This window comes from Fukomys damarensis, unplaced genomic scaffold (assembly GCF_012274545.1).
Source record: "Fukomys damarensis isolate Sample0158 unplaced genomic scaffold, DMR_v1.0_HiC HiC_scaffold_12, whole genome shotgun sequence".
In the NCBI taxonomy this organism is placed as follows: Eukaryota; Metazoa; Chordata; class Mammalia; order Rodentia; family Bathyergidae; genus Fukomys; species Fukomys damarensis.
Window position 1 is genome coordinate 12993434 of NW_022900924.1, and position 16078 is coordinate 13009511.

Sequence of the window (16078 nt, forward strand, 5' to 3'; positions counted from 1 at the left end):
TGGGGCGGGGGCTGTGCCGGGGGGGGGGGGGCCCCGACCTCAGCCGCCGACCAACTTTCTCCTCCCGCCGCCGGGACTTCGCCCCTCCCTCGCCTCTCCCCGCTGTTCGCCTCTCGCCGATTCTCCCCCTTTTGGATCGTTTCTCCCTCGCCTTGGATCCCATCCAGTGTTTATTTGGCTCTTTAAAAATCATTTGTGAGCGCGGCGCTCGGCGTGGAATTTGCATGTGGAAGTCTCAGAGCTGCGGATTCTGGGTCGCACTTCGAACGCCCACCCTCTGTTGCAATCACACCCCCTTCCCCTCCCCTTCCCCCCCCCTTTTTCCCTAAATGTGGAAAGCTTTGCCTTGTGCTGCCCGCGCCTGCGAGCCGCAAGCCTTGTCCCCCTAGTCGGATCGGCTGCCCTCTTGCTCGCCTTTTGAATTCTTTTTTTAATTCCGTAATGACACCTGCAATTCCGTCCGAAAGCAGTTGATTGAATCCGATTGTGTCTGTAAAGAACTCTTGCACCCCAAGCTCCCGCAATTGTAAACATCGACAGCCGCCTGCCTCTCGGGGCTTACTGCACTGGAGAGCCTTAAAGCCATTGCACCGAGCCGACGGAAGATGGAGAAAGCTTTTTCTTCTTTCTCTTCTCTTGTGTCTTTTAAAAACTGTTTTCTCTATACTAACAACGAATCCACACACACACACAAAAGCAACAAGCTGAGCGGTTTGATAACATCGCTTTTATCTGCCTTCGCCCCTCTCCCGCTCTCTTCTCTCTGATAATTGACAACTTTTCCTTCGGATTTGCATCGCCTGCCTTAATCTTGAAGCAGTTAGGGTGTCAATTGTTCCCGTGGATGCCTAGCACCCGACGACGGAGTCTAGATTCATCGAAATTAAAAATGTATAGGTCTCCAGCAACTCTTTCTGGCTGTGGCAGTGACATTTGATGGTAAATGCCATCTTTGCTTTTTATTGGGTCGTATTACCTAGCTCTGAAAACATTCGCGTTGTTAAACCTGGCGTTTAGACTAATAATTGCATTGCGTGGTCTTTAAATAAATGTGCTTTGTGCATGAGTTACTGTATGTATAGCTGTGTGCCCGGGAGAGTAGGAATTTGTTTAAATATTGAGCAAAGATTTGTAAACAGATGTAAGGCAATTATGTTTCGAGCGTAGAATATAATTGGAAAATTGGCTGAACGGTTTATTTATTTATTTATTTTTGGTACCGGGGATTGAACTCGGGTCCTTGTGCTTGCAAGGCAGGCGGCGGAACTACTGAGCTAAATCCCCGGCCCCGGTTTTTAAAATTTAGCCTTAAAAAACTCAACTTGTTTTAAGTCGTGTACTCTATTTTTTGGGAGGGGTGTTGGTTTTTGGAGAGCATGTACTTTGGAAATTATTTTCTGTAACTCCTGATGTAGATAGAAACATTTTCTCTTAATCCTTGTTTACACTGGATAAATAATTTAGTGTTCAAATTGTAATTAGTTACATTTAATTATGGGTGGCATAGATGCTTTTATTTTCTTTGAGATTAGTGGAGAAATATAAACGCTTGTCGACTTTTTAAATGGAAGTATTATTTTATTAAATGTTGCAGTATTTATGCAGATAAAATCAGCTCATGAATTTTACCTACAGAGACTGAATGACAGTATCATTGATTCCACTATAGTAACATAAGGCTAATTTTAAAAAAACCAAACATTTTAATCCAGATACTTAATCTTAAAATTTAATTATGAGTTGCATTTCTTTTCAGTACTGTGATAATTTTTCCTTGATCTTTTGATATGTGGGAATAAAACTCCTTCTGCCTCTTTTTTTCTCTCAGCCTGTCATCTGGTATTAGGTTCAGGGACTTTCATAGATCAGCAAACATATTGATTAAAGGCTATTTAAAATGGTTTTTGTTTGGCGGCTTGTGACCACATTGACACTTTTACAGGTAATTAAAATACCAAGTAAACCCATATTGGGGAGGCTAGAGCTCCCAAATTACCATATATCAAGCTGAGTAGTAATGATTTGTATATATGTGGCTAATTTATGTACAGCAAATTTTCTAGACAAATGAAACTATTGTATGTATTGCTAATCTCTTTCATCTCTTTTTAAAAGCTGAAGTAAGAACGATAATGGTATACAGATAAGATGCATGAGATTCTTTTGTAGAAAGAGTTTTATAGGAGAGGTTTCTGTACTTTGATTTTGACCTACTAGATGTTTGTGTTTGGGATATTTTTCCCTTAAACCAAGGAAATTTTTTTAATATTAAAAAAATAGTTACTCTTTAGGTAGCAACTTTGAAATGCAGAACCACAGAAATACTTAGGTTGATTTTTAAAAAGGACTATAGAATGTTTATATTACTTTGTACATGGAGAGTAAATAAGTGCGAATTTTTGAAAAAATTGAATCAGTAAAGTATAAACTTTTCTGATTACAAAATTAAGGATTTTTTTGTGAAAATCATCTCCAGCAGCAAACTAGAATATTAAAAGTGTGTTGCCTGACATACTTTGTATAGAAGAGATATTTCCAAAGGAGATACAGTTATCACTCTTCAAAATAATACATGTCATATACTTAATACATGTTTTATGTACTTAATAGCATGCATACATGTGTGCATGTGCATACACACACACGTGGACACACACACACTTTGGCCTGCAGTTATTTTTGTTTGGTTTTTGAGCAAAGTATTTCAAGAGAATTTATCTAGATACTCATACTGGTGTATCATATTGAAGCAAAAGCGAGAGATTAAAATTCTATTCCACAGTAATGACCCTCTCACTTTCTGTTACTGTGAGGTGGTCATTATGGCTTAGCAAAAGTTGATTGTGCAGTCAGGTCCTTTAAGATTTTTGCTCATCATCTTTTGTTTTCTGATTTCTACTGCATGGCATCAAATTTCCTAAATTCTCTTTACAACCTCCACCCCTTTTCTAACCTGCGAAAAATGCCATTGTGTACGTACTATGTGGGTCACTGTATGTATTTCTTATTCTTAGTGCTGTGAGGTTCATACTTACTGCATTAAATACATGCCTGGCTGTGCCTTTGTGACTAAAACTGTTTTCTCATGCTGTCCATCACATTTCTGGGTGACTCTTGTTATATATTCACTCACTTATAATTCATTTAAGTGTGTTAAATTTGCCTTTTTGGAAGGTGTAGCATACACTCTGGTATGTGAATTTCACCCTTGTGGGAAGACATTATAATTTCCAGATGTTACGTATATCTTTATTTTTGTTCCTCTATTGCTATAATATGGACAAAGCGATTTTATGCCCTTAGCTAGATTTAAATATGTACTCTTTGACTTGAGGGAGTGATCTCTAAATCTTAGAAGTTGGCTCCACATTCACTTATTTGCTTAGAATCTTGGTGACTATGGATAATTTGGGGGAGGACCTCAAACTCTTGTGAATTAAAATGCTTGTACACATGTTAGTACATAATTCCTACCAAGGACCATTACTTTTTATATTTGAAGTTTTTCAGGTAATCTGTTGTTGACCCAATTACTTCTTGAAGAGTTTCTTTTTTCAGGAAGGGAAGATAATTCTAAGTGTAGAAACTGAAATCTGTTCTTTTGAGCAAGAACCAAATGGAGAGGACTGTCAAATGAAAATGAGGGGAAGTGAATTTTTCTAATCTTCTAATGTGCAAAATACTATACACAGTGTTTTTTCATCCCAGTTTGCAATTTTAATATTTACATATAAATTATCTTTTTCATGATGATTCATTTTCTTTAATGAATATATTTATAATTTTCTAATGTGTTTTTCTGTTTAGCATTTGTTGTTAGTAGCACATGGTGTTACAGTATTTATATATTTTTAATAGCAATAATTGCCACCCAGTAATAGTTGCCATATTAACCTCCAATTGCTAGTAAATATTTTTAAGTACATAATAGACAGCAATTTAAGGCATAGTGTAGCATTTTACTGGACCATTTTTTAGAGAGCCATTTGTACGTGTGATGAGTTCATAATTTTAAAGAGAAAATAATGTACGTAAAACCTGTATGCTACAGATAATTGTGCTGTGTTACTGCTTGAAGTGCTCATTGGGAAGAAGTTAGATTGGGCCTGTGCTTTTCCTTTTGTGAGAAGAATGGGCAGGGGTTGCATTCAGGACAGTTTATGTCATATACTTATATATAGCTTGTCATTTCTTTGGACTGCTGTTTAATTTTTTTCATGAATATATTAGATACTTACTTGAAAAAAATATCTTTTATTTTGGTACCTGGGATTGAGCTTGGGACCCTGCAAGGCAGGTGGTGGAACCACTGAGCTAAATCCCTGACCCAGAAAAAAATATCTTACGGCATTTTTTTAAATAACATTAAGGTAGAATAGTGGGTAATATTAATTAATTATAGAAAAATTGATCTTTGTTGTTCACTGGCTTATTTTGCCTAGTTAATTGTGAGTTAATTGTATTCATCAAACACTTTCAGAGACTTCTGCTCTGAGATTAATAAGATAAAATAGAGATGAGCAATGAGATTGTTTCTGTGGGTTTTTTCATTCATTAATTTAATGGTACTGGGGATTAAACGTAAGGCCTTGTATATGCCAGGTAAAATCCCTCTACCACTAAGCTATATCCCTAGCCTGTTTTCTGTTTTATTTTGAAACAGGATCTCCCCAAGTCGCTCTGGGTACACTCAAACTTGTGATCTTTCTGCCTCAGCCTCCTAAATAGCTGGAAGTACAGATGTGCAAGATTGTACCTGGGTGGATTTTTTTTTTTTTTTTGTACCAGGAATTGAATTTGGACCTTGCACTTGTGAGGCAGGTGGCGGAACCACTGAGCTAAATTCCTGTCCTGGGTGGATTTTTGAAATGAACAGTTATTTTAGCTGTCAAAATTTGATTCCAACACAGGATAAGTATTTTTGAGATATTTGAATTACTTTCAAGAGAAGTAAATAATAATTATATTCCCCTTGTTTAATAGTGAAAGTGCTCATTTGTTTTTTTCTGAAGGAAGACGATAGATTTATTCATAGGAGCTAACCTGTGAGAGATGTAGACAAAGCTTATGAAAATTAGTAAGTAACATGCTTGAATGTTAGGTATTTTTAGTGAATTGTGCTTTGCAACCATTTATTAGAAATGTAGAGAAGTTTTCTGCAACATTGTTATGTCATTAAGATGTATTACTGTATATGTGCCTCTGCCTTTTATGAACTGTGCACTGTGTAGTATAGTTTACCAGAATTTTTATTTTGTCATTTTATAAATGTTTCTATTTCAAGAAATTACATTTAATGCATTCAAAATAAGGTAATTAGCATTAAAGATCTGTCTGTGGGTATTGTAAAAACAAAGAGAAAACATCCCCTCCCCCCACTAAATCATAGCACCAAGACATACACTTTTGTTTCATAGGGCTTGCTGGTTGAGTTTTAGAATTAGTGAAACAGTATTTGCAATGTGTTGCTGGAATTTAGAACATTTTTTCTCTCCCTTTTGAGTTATTTAACTTCGTTGATTCTGTTTAATTTTTCTTCATAGTATATACTTTCATTGTTTATTTGAAAGATTTGAAGGTATTAGCTTTGTTCTGTTGGGGGAATTTACTTCATTACATAGGGAGATGATATTCCATTAATCTTGGCAAATATTAACATAAATGAGGAATTGTAAATTCAGGCTCATTTGCATGAATAAAATGTGTATGCCTGCCCAGTTTTGTTTAGTATAGTTACTTATGTACATCAGCATAGTTTTCTATCCTTGCTGTGGTTGATATAAAAATAGTTTAAAATCTGTTAAAATGTTGTGTTCAGAGACAGGTACCCATCCTACTGTTTTGTTTTTGTTATTTAACTTTCAAGATTATCTGTTATGCAAAATAGATGTTAGCCTCATATATTGCTATAATAGCCCCCCCTTTAGGAACACCTGTTTTACCTGTATTTATATTATACAGTTTAGTTATGTTGGAGTGGAGTTTTCCTTTTTTAAGCGAATAAAATGTCTTTCAGAGTATATTTGGACTCTGATCTGGAGAAAAGAAGATAACTTTTTTTTCTTCCTATATAACAAATTAGAATTGATTGTGTCTAAAGGGAAAGTTATTTTGTTATACTGTTTTTTGTATGTATGTATGTTTGTTTGCAGTACTGGGGATTAAGCCTAGGACCTCACATATGCTAGAGGTAGACTCTAGCACTGAGCTATGTCCCAGAATTTTGTAAAAATTAAAAATTAAAAAAATTTTAGATGAATCGTGGTAAATCTTATTACAACTGTATTTCCATTACTGTGAAATAGCGCAGATCCCTGACTGACAGCTTACCACATTTTTGTGTTTTTTTCTGTATAGTGAAATTCCATTACTGTTAAAGGAAGCTTCTGGGTTGATTATATTAAAATCTCATTTGTGTCTTTATTTTGTACAATTTATTTACTTTGAGGCACTAGAGACTGAACCTAGGGTCTTTGCACTGAGTTAAATCCCCAGCCCTTTTTTTATTTCATAAGAAGAAAAGCTCAGGGTCTTGCTGAGCTGCCCAGGCTGCGCTCCAGCTTGCCCTCTTTCTTCCTCATGGTCCCAGAGTTCTGGGGCTGTAGGCCTGTGCCACCACACCCGCTATTTTGTGTAGTTTAAATTTGTAGCTTTAATTTAGAAGATGGATAGGAGAACACAAACTTGTAGATAAATATATCTTTTTAAATCTTCATTTGTTTTTTTTTGCTATAATAATTAATTTGTACTAAGTCACTGCATTCATTGGATATAGTTGGCATTTAATATTAAAATTAAATTTGAGAAAAATGTTTCAAATAAAATGCATAATTGTGAACAGTTTTTATAATAGTGGAAATTTCAAAAATTGTTACTCTAATAGATTATTGAACTTTATGAAAGTTATGTTTTTATTCTCTCCCAGAGATCACTGATAAATTTATAATGGCATACTTTTGAGTAAGATACATGAAGCTTCATTTTTTTCCCTGATGATTTCATTAAATATAAAACATGTTCTAATAAAGTATTCAAAAGAGTAAAATTGTACAGTTAAACACTTTGTGTTGACTGTTGTCATGATTAAATTTTAACATCCTGGAGAGAAATAAGGAAAAAATACGTCTAACTCTGGAGCCCCTGGAATCAGCTCCTGGTTTTTGTGCATATATAGATTCATATATATATATATTATATATACATTATATTGTTATGTATTGTCATATCATTATATATTATATATAATATAATCCTTATTTAAAAAAATATATATCACCTCCTCATGGAAGCTTTCCCTGATTCATGCAGCAGCACTAGTCACGCCAGGCTCCTGGTGTGACCTCTTCGTATATAGCTCTGATGAGCAGTTGGGCTTCAATACGGCAGAGAGTCTGTTGGTACCTAGGTGCTCAGTAACTCTTGAGTGTCTGGTCTCTTCCTCAGTCCCCAAGGGAATTCTCAGTGGCCACAGTAGATGCTGATCATAAGTAAAATAAGATTATTTTAATTTATTTAGATGGTTAGCTCTATGCTTGAATATATATTACCTAGGCTGAATATATTATGGGTCGGTAATAATGTTAGATCGTTTTTTGCTGATCTGTGTTAAAGAGAATGCCACCTTATTAGGAAACGTGTTCTTATCACACCTCAAAGAAGTAGCAATTCAGTTGGTATTTGATTTTCTATGGTAGGCACACAATGGAGTTAGGAACCTTTTGGGAATTTTTGTTTGGGCCTTGATCCAGAATTCACTTTCATCCTGTAAGCTATACAGGAGAGCTTTTGCTCAACCTTCAGTTACATTCCACGAGCCCAGTAAAATGGGCAGTGAGCTAGTAATAGAGAAACTTGGGTTATATTCAAAATTACTGCTAGGTTTTATTTTTGTTTTGTTGATGGGGTTTGCTATGCAGTTCAGGCTTGCCTTGAACTCACCATGTAGCCCCAGGCTGGCTTTGAATTTAGAGCAGTACTCCTGCTTTAGCCAGCCTGAGTGCTGGGATTACTGGCACACCCAGCTAAAAATTTCTACTGGTAACTAGCCAAACCTCAGTTTCTCCCGGGAACTTAGTGGAAATATAGAAGCATGAGGTGTGAAGAAATCATCGTGAGTACTCTTTAAGGAAAGCAGTTTGGGTGACTAGATAATGTACTTTCATGGGAGAAGACCTTGACTAAATTACAGCTGAAGTTATAAAGTAGCCCTCATCATCAACCAGGAAGTTGGAGTGGTAAAGTGACTTGTTTTAATTATAGCAGTTATGTTGTAATTGTACTTTTTGTACTCTTTTTGAGGGAGCAGAAGATTAAATTGTTTTTCTTGTGTCTTTCCTCATAAATAAGCCAAGATTGAGAAGAGAGACTTGAAATTTATCTTTAGATGTTATACTCTTGTTTGTGCATATGATTCACAGTTGAGTGATGTGTCTTTAAGGTTGGGAATGTTCTGCTGTACCAACTCTGAGCTGAGCTGGCTGAGACTAGGAATTGAGCTGTGGCTCTTGTTTGCTACTTTAAGCTATTAATTCCTTGGCAGCTCTAAAGTGCTCTTTGAACTTTAAATAGCAGTTCTATTAACATTTTGGGATTTATCTCAGGGAATGTCAGAAACAGTACTTAATAAATATATTTTTCTTTTAAAGACCAAATCACGTTTTCATGTGACGTGCATGTCACAACCCTTACTATGCTTTGAACAGAAAGAAGTGAACTCCTGGCTAATTTCTATTTTCTGTTTGATAATGTAGCAGTATCTAAAATGTTTAACCCTTGTTGAAGGAAAGAAAACCCTCCTACAAATATGTATTTAGTTCTCTTGGTCATGTTGACTTTGCATAGTGTCTTAAATTTTAGCCACATGTAGGTGGTCTCCAAATTCCAAAATATTAGAAAAAGTTAAATTGTAAATTTGTTTTTGTGAAAGTCCGTCCTTGACATTTGTTGCCATAAAGCATAGCCATCTTCCTATATGGTACTTAATTGTGTGTGTATACAAGTCAGTTAATTTTGGCGGCATTTTTTGTGGACCGGCTTATGCTTGAGTGTCAGGCACAGAGCAGCTCTGTACAGCCTGGGCAGACAGAGCAGGCAGCCCTACTGCTCCCAGCCTCCTCTCTGCTGGGGAGAGGAGTGGGCTGTCTCCCATCTTTTCCTGACTTCTGGGCTCTCCTCTACTCAAGGAGAGGGTCCCTCTCTGAAAGAGGCCTGAACAGAGTATGGAGAGGCTAAAATGGCTCCCCATAGGGTGAGCTGTAGTCCTGGAGTGAGGACTGAAGGCAGATTGCCTTCCTCTCCTGCAGGGACCGGGGCTGCTTTCTCTTTGTTGGCACCCATTCATTAAAATGTTGGAAAAGTGGCAGTTTCTGTGATGTCATCAGGAAAAAGATTTTGTATTTCTTTGCCTTTTAGCTCTTCCCTTTCCTGCTTCTCGTACCCTTAGAGATATTCTGCTTGCTATTTTGTGTGGTTAGTGAGGACTTCTGAAACCTAGTGAGAAGAAAAAGGGAGTTGGGTAAAATTGAATGGGGTAGCCAATAAACTAATACTTAGAAGTGTTAATTTTTTATATATGATGTTTGAGAAATTTAGGACATGTATAATTCATGTAGGAATAATGTGCATGAGAAATGATTAAAGTGTAGCCTGGGCTTATAATAGGGCTCTGAGTCTGGTGTATGTAGAAAAGACCTACATGTACAATTTAAATTCTAAAATTCTGCATGTCAAGAACACGGGAAGTGCTCCATAGACTGTGCAATGACTTGTAGCCCAGAAGACCCAGCAGGAGAGTTTTAAACTTGGTCTTGAAGGAATGTGACTTGATGGAGAGGAGTGAGAAGGGCATTTGTTGGAAGCTGTTTAGGCAATTCTGAATGTCTATTTTTGAGAATCTTTACTGGGGTTGGGTAGGAGAGCACTTCTAATTTATGGTCTTGGTTCTTGGCTTCCTTTTAAAAACAGTACAAAAACTTACTGAGATTGAATTTTTATTAGGTGGAAAATTTGAAGTGTGGGCAGGCCAAGTTAGATTAAGAGATGGTGATGTTAAAATAATATTCAGTTTTCTAAAATAATTCAGTTCTGAACTTTAAAAAAACAGTGCTATATTACGCAAAATGCTAATGACTAAAGTGACAAATATTTCAGAAACTGGACAGACATGAATCTTAAATGAGCAGATGGGGTATGAAAATAAAATGGGAGATAGTCCAAGATGATATAGAAACTTATGAGAAATGAATTGAGGAAAAACAAGTGTGTTAAATGGTTTACATTTAATAACATGTTTAAAAGACTTTGTAGGATTGCTCTCTTAGGTAGACAAATTAGAGTTCTTGAACCTGGTAACTCATTATACTTCAAATTCTCTGCATTTAAAACAAATTAGATTTTGGTTCAGGATTACATCCCATGAAGCCTAGACTTTTAAGTCATGAATGTGTGTGTTACACGTGTTTCAATAAGACAATATATTTTGCGTTCTCTGACAAAAATACAAAGAGTAATCATTCTTTTTCACAGACAGTTTTGGTAGACCTTGAAGAGGAGAAGTAAGGAGTGCAAAATAAGCTTTGCTATTTGGGCAGCGTGGCAGGAGAAATCATGACAGTTGTTAGCTGAGGGTAGAATCTGGGTTCTAGTGGGTTAAGGAGTGGAAGAATGAACGAATGGCAAGATGAACAAGCATACGTATTTTTCATTTGGGGAGATTGATTATGAAGCAAGCAGGGATGAGAGAATGGGGAGAGTTTGAACCCAAAAAAGATTTGTATTTGTAGACTGAGGAACAACAATAGTGAGAGATAGAAAGACAGATGCAAGATATAAGTAAAGTTGGTCATTGATGAAAGCAAATCTGGCTGGTTAGAAAAAACCCAGGTGATAGGGTCAGTAGGATGCCTTCTACAAATAAAAGATGTGAGGATATAAGAAAGGAATAAACATGAAAGAAGTAGAGACAGTTACAGCTTGAGTGCTTTTTGGCTTCAGAGATTGAGGGCACTGAGTTTGAGTCTGAATAAACAAATCATTTAAAAATTATTTTATTTTATTTGATTGCAATGAGGACTGTCCTTTTCTTTTTCAAGTGACTTAGACTTCTGATTGGGAGCCTTACAGTTGCTGGACAGAAATCCCAAAAAGAGTTCTACTTTGGATACATTGACATACATCATGGATGTATGCCAAGGGTTCCAGCCTTGCTTGAATCTTTGATTCACAAGTACTGAGTTTATTGGTTCGGTGTACTTTGTTTTCATGAACAGTGGGGGTGGATTTAGTGGTCCATTGATTGAGAAGTCTAGATAGATACTGAGACCAATTAAGTGGAGGTGGCAGTTTTGCTTTCTGGAAATTAAGGCAAATTACCATAGAGAGTGGCATTGTAAGTTGTGCCCTGTTTATGTAAGGTTTGCCCTTTCTAGTAAGTGTCAGACATCATCTTGATGCCCATTTGTCGTGAGACTAAAGCAATCTTTAAGTACAGCCTTGGGATAAATAAAGAAATGTATCCTTGTGAGATAATCCCTGAAGGTTTTAACTGAAAGTTTGGTTTATGATACTAGAGCTCTTACCTTTGCCCACTTGGTGTTGCTTTTCACATTTGAGACTGCCTATTGAGCCATCTAGTATGTTACACACGTTTCGTCAGTATTTCTTCCTTAGTCAAGGGAGATTAGCACAATAGCACTTAGAAGCATTTAGGATTTCCCCTTATGATCGTCTGTCAGAGTAGTTAGTGTGCAGGGCAGTGCAGGGATGCTTTACGTAGAGTAGGGTTGTGTCTACTTGTTTAGGTTATAAGTTGCAGTGGTGTAGTTCTTTGCTTTTAATTTCAAGAGTATGAGATTTTTAAACATTTTTCTTAGTCAGCTTTACTATTTGTGCTCTTTAGATGGTTTTATTTATAGTTCTCTATTTTTAGTACTTTTCATATTAAAAAAGGGAATTGAGATTGTACCAGAGATGGTTGTGATATAATACTACAGTTATAGTATTTTAGGAAAAATTAGTTACACAATAATTATTCTAAACAAATAATAGGCACTTGAAAAATTTTAAGATTTTTATAACACCCGAGCAGTTCAGCATTTAGAATTTATACCAAAGCATCGATCTACATCTTAGGTACTACAGAGTATAAATATCCTCTAAAATACAAGTTCTTAACTGATTCAAAATATATTATTCAGAGTATATTGGTTTAAAGAGTATTATCATTTGCATAGATTGAATCAAAAGTCAAGATCCTGAACAGTCGGTTCATTAGCTGTCTAAAAATTACTTGCAGAGATATGTATGAAGATGATATTTTGTTGCTATTTAGTGATATGGTAGTGAGATTGATTTGAGCTTTGCAGCCTGGACAGATGGTGCTATTTTTGAATCTGTCTGCAGGACCTTATAACATTTAATTAAACAGTGGAATGATTCTCAGGAGAATCCGTACTTTGATATGTATAAGCTAAGAAAAGGGTTCTTTAGTAAACTTTATAAATTTGATATAAAATAGAAGCATTTATTTGTATTGAGGAAACTTTTCTAATGAATCTATTAAGATGAATAGCTTGTGTTGGTAGTTTATATGGTAATCTCAAGAATATTCCAAATGGAAAAATTAGTGGGACTCACTAAGGTAAGCATTTACCTTCTAAATTAAAATGATTTTGCTGCCCAGCGGTCTGATATGGTACTGTTAACCCAAAGAGCTGACTTTTTTTTTTTTTTTTGATAACCGGGGATTGAACCTGGGTCTTTGAGGCTGTGAGGAAGGTGGCAGAACCACTGAGCTAACTTCGCAGCCCCCAAAGAGCTGACTTTTTTTTTTTTTTTTGATAACCGGGGATTGAACCTGGGTCTTTGAGGCTGTGAGGAAGGTGGCAGAACCACTGAGCTAACTTCGCAGCCCCCAAAGAGCTGACTTTGACAATTTCCAGAAAGCTGTGAGAAATTTAGTGATACGTTAACACCCATTTTAGAAAGTAGCTGTTGGTTTAGATTCTTTGTACTGTAATCCACTTTATATTTTAATATTAGAATTGGAAACAGAAATGTTTTAAATAGTCTAGTACAATTTTAATGCTATATGGATGAATGTAACTTTATTTAGTTGTTTTGTAGAAAGGTGTTTGTTAACAATATTTTATAGTTGAGATTAGTACATTTGTCAGTTACATAAATAATCATATTGATAATTATACTAATAGGAAATGAAAGAGTACTTCTAGATATCCTCGAATATAATTTATTCACCTTTTAATACTTACTTTTTACTGGATGGGAGACGAGACTGAAAGGTGATGTTTGAGGCCAGATTGGATAACATGAAGGATTTGGAAGTTATTCTCTGTGCAGAAAGGAAGCCTGAAGGCTTTTGAGGAGTATAGCAACATGATCAGACTTCAGTTTTACAGAGAGCTCATGTGGGCTCTGTGGAGTGTGGGCTGTCATGGGGGGCAAGTCAAAGGCAGGGGAAGGCTCATAGATGAGTCCAGGTGTGAGAAATAATGCAGGCCCAGTAGGAGTGAAGAGAAGGAGATGGATTTAAGTAATATTTTTGGTAGAATTGCCTGGAGTTGGTGACTAATTAAATAGTAATAAAATGGTAAACAGACGTTCTTGGTTTTATGGCATTTTTCATTCTCTTGTGTGTGAACCAGGAGGAATAGTTGACAGCATCTGCAGAATTAGGCAGTAGATTATGGCTTTGATCATACTTGCGTATATAGGAAAAAATTCTCTGAGCTTGAGTTCTTGTTGAATTAAGCGCCACAGAACTCCAACAAAGTTTTAGGCAGGGAGTAGTGAGAAGAAAGCAAAAACAAACACTAATGTTTATAACCTGCCTATTTCCAGAAGAGAGTTGGGGCAGTAAGACTTATAAGGGGAGGGAGAGTCAGGGAAGAGAGGTGGGGAAGGAAGGAGAATGCCCGACAGGTGAGCTGCGGGGTGCAGCACCTTTGAGTGGGTGGTGGGTGGTGGTGGTGGGTTGGAAGTGTGAGTCAGATTGTTTTGGCAGGGGAGGAGCTCACAAAATTTAGGTGATCAAAAATGGGGATAATAGAAAGCAGGAGCCCTCTCAGTCTTTGTTATATAGAGCTACTGCTTTACTAGCGGTGAGCTCAAATTAGATGCATCATCCCTTTGCAGATCAGCTTTGGGATTTTATTTTATTAGTTTTTATGTACAGACATTTTGTTTATATTAATTTCAGGTCAGTGTTACCTTTGGTAGGAGAATGAAATAGACTTTCCTGTTTCCTTTAATGCCTTTGTGGAAATGGCAAGATTTTGGGAAGCAGTAGATAGAATAGAGAGGGCATTTGTAAAGACATTCCTTGTTCTTTTGTTGGGTCATTTTAAATTTTCATTCCCATCATTCTATCCTTTTACTCTTAGCACTTAGCTTTCTGATGGTACAATATTTTTGTAGTTATTAAGAGTTTAATTATTAGGCCATGTCATTTTTGCCATCCATACTGGGAAAAATTTCACTCCCACTCTCTCCTCTTTTTCCCCTCCTGCTTTTTCCCTTTTTTAGCTCATTCCTAAGCCCGTGTGCTCTGGAGCCTTCCCTGCCACTGCTGCACTTTTACTTGGCAGCACCACTTCTCGATTAAGCACTAAAATGTACATATGCACTTCAGAACCTTTTGATGTAATCTCCTTGGTGTGGTGGGGACCCTCTCCAGTTGTTTTGAGTGCACTTAGTGGCACAGCGTGTACTATCCATTGTCGATTGGCTGTAAATTCATTCAGTTTTCCCATGTGGGGAGATTTTTCACTTGGCTACCCTGAAGCTAGAGAGTTGGCTTTCCTACAGTTGTCATTTTTCTTTTAATTTCTCTCCATGTGAGGTAGTAGGAATGAAATATAAAATATTTTCACGAAATATAACTTCCAAGAAATAGAATCTATAAAAAAATTACCCACATTCCGGCCACTCCATTAGATCAGATTTACACCAATACTTATGTTCTTGTTAACATGCGCTTTTTTTGGTACATAGATGTAATCACAGTGTAAATGAATTCTTTATTCAACTATATTCACTAACATTTTCCATGTGGTTACAATTTTCAGAATTGAAATTTAATGGAAAAAAATTTTTTTTTGTTTTTTGAGACAGAGTCTCACTATGTAGTTGAGACTGACCAGGAACTCAGTATGTAGCCCAGGCTGGTCTCAAACTCACAGCGAATCTCCTGCCTCAGCCTCCCAAGGGCTGGGATTACAGGTGTACACCACCACACCTAGCAAAATAATTTCTTTTATAAGTTTAATAAAAATGACATAATTAGTCTCAGACTCAAGCAGTGTTTAAGTGTCTAACAAAATATGAAAGTTCATCTCCCTCACAGGAAGGTATTGCTCCAGGGTATTTTCCTCCTTGCTTTCACACATGCCTGTGTGCATATATAAATTTGAAAATGTTTTGTTAGGTATTGAATAGATAAAATAATATTTATCAAACAGAAGGAGGATGAGTTGTGATACAATTAACACCCATGTATTTAATACCCAGTTTAAGAAAAAGAACATTTTTACCATTTAATGGACTCCTAGCATTTATTTTTCTCTTTCATTCTCTTTGTACTCCTTTCCAAGTAATTCATAATTATAAACTTTACATGTATCATTCTGTAATTTTTTAATAAGTTTTAATCATATGTATAATCTTGAATGCTTTTGAACTTTTTTTTTGTTTTTTGGTACTGGGGAGCAAACTCAGGACCTTGTGCTTGCAGGGCAGGCATGGTGCCACTGACCTAAATCCCCGGCCCTATTTTTGAACTTTTTATGAGTGAAATTATTCTGAATTTTGTAACTTGCCTATTTAGTTTCATATTATGTTCCAATAGTGAACAGTTATAATTCACTTGAAAGCCAGTTTTTTAATGCATTATGTTGAAGATGGGTAGCTTTTTAAAAATTATAGATAAGAGGATAATTTGCGACCTTTTCCTCCAACATTAACTTAACATTATTTTAAAATAGTTCCCTGTTAGTAAATTAGATGTACCCTATCCTTTCTACTGTTTTTTTTTTTTTTTTTTTTTTTTTTTTTTTTTTTTTTT

General features: G+C 36.1%; 1 protein-coding gene across 2 annotated transcripts in view; it reads left to right on the forward strand.

Annotated features, from left to right (window-relative positions):
• The first annotated feature begins 921 nt into the window (after window positions 1–921).
• Med13l (mediator complex subunit 13L) overlaps window positions 922–16078 on the forward strand; it is a 274207-nt gene continuing 259050 nt past the window's right edge. For both annotated transcript variants that reach the window (XM_010604106.2, XM_010604108.2), the window contains exon 1: window positions 922–939. In XM_010604106.2, coding sequence (XP_010602408.1) covers window positions 937–939 — 3 coding nt within the window. In that variant the 5' untranslated portion in view covers window positions 922–936. The remainder of the gene's footprint in view (window positions 940–16078) is intronic.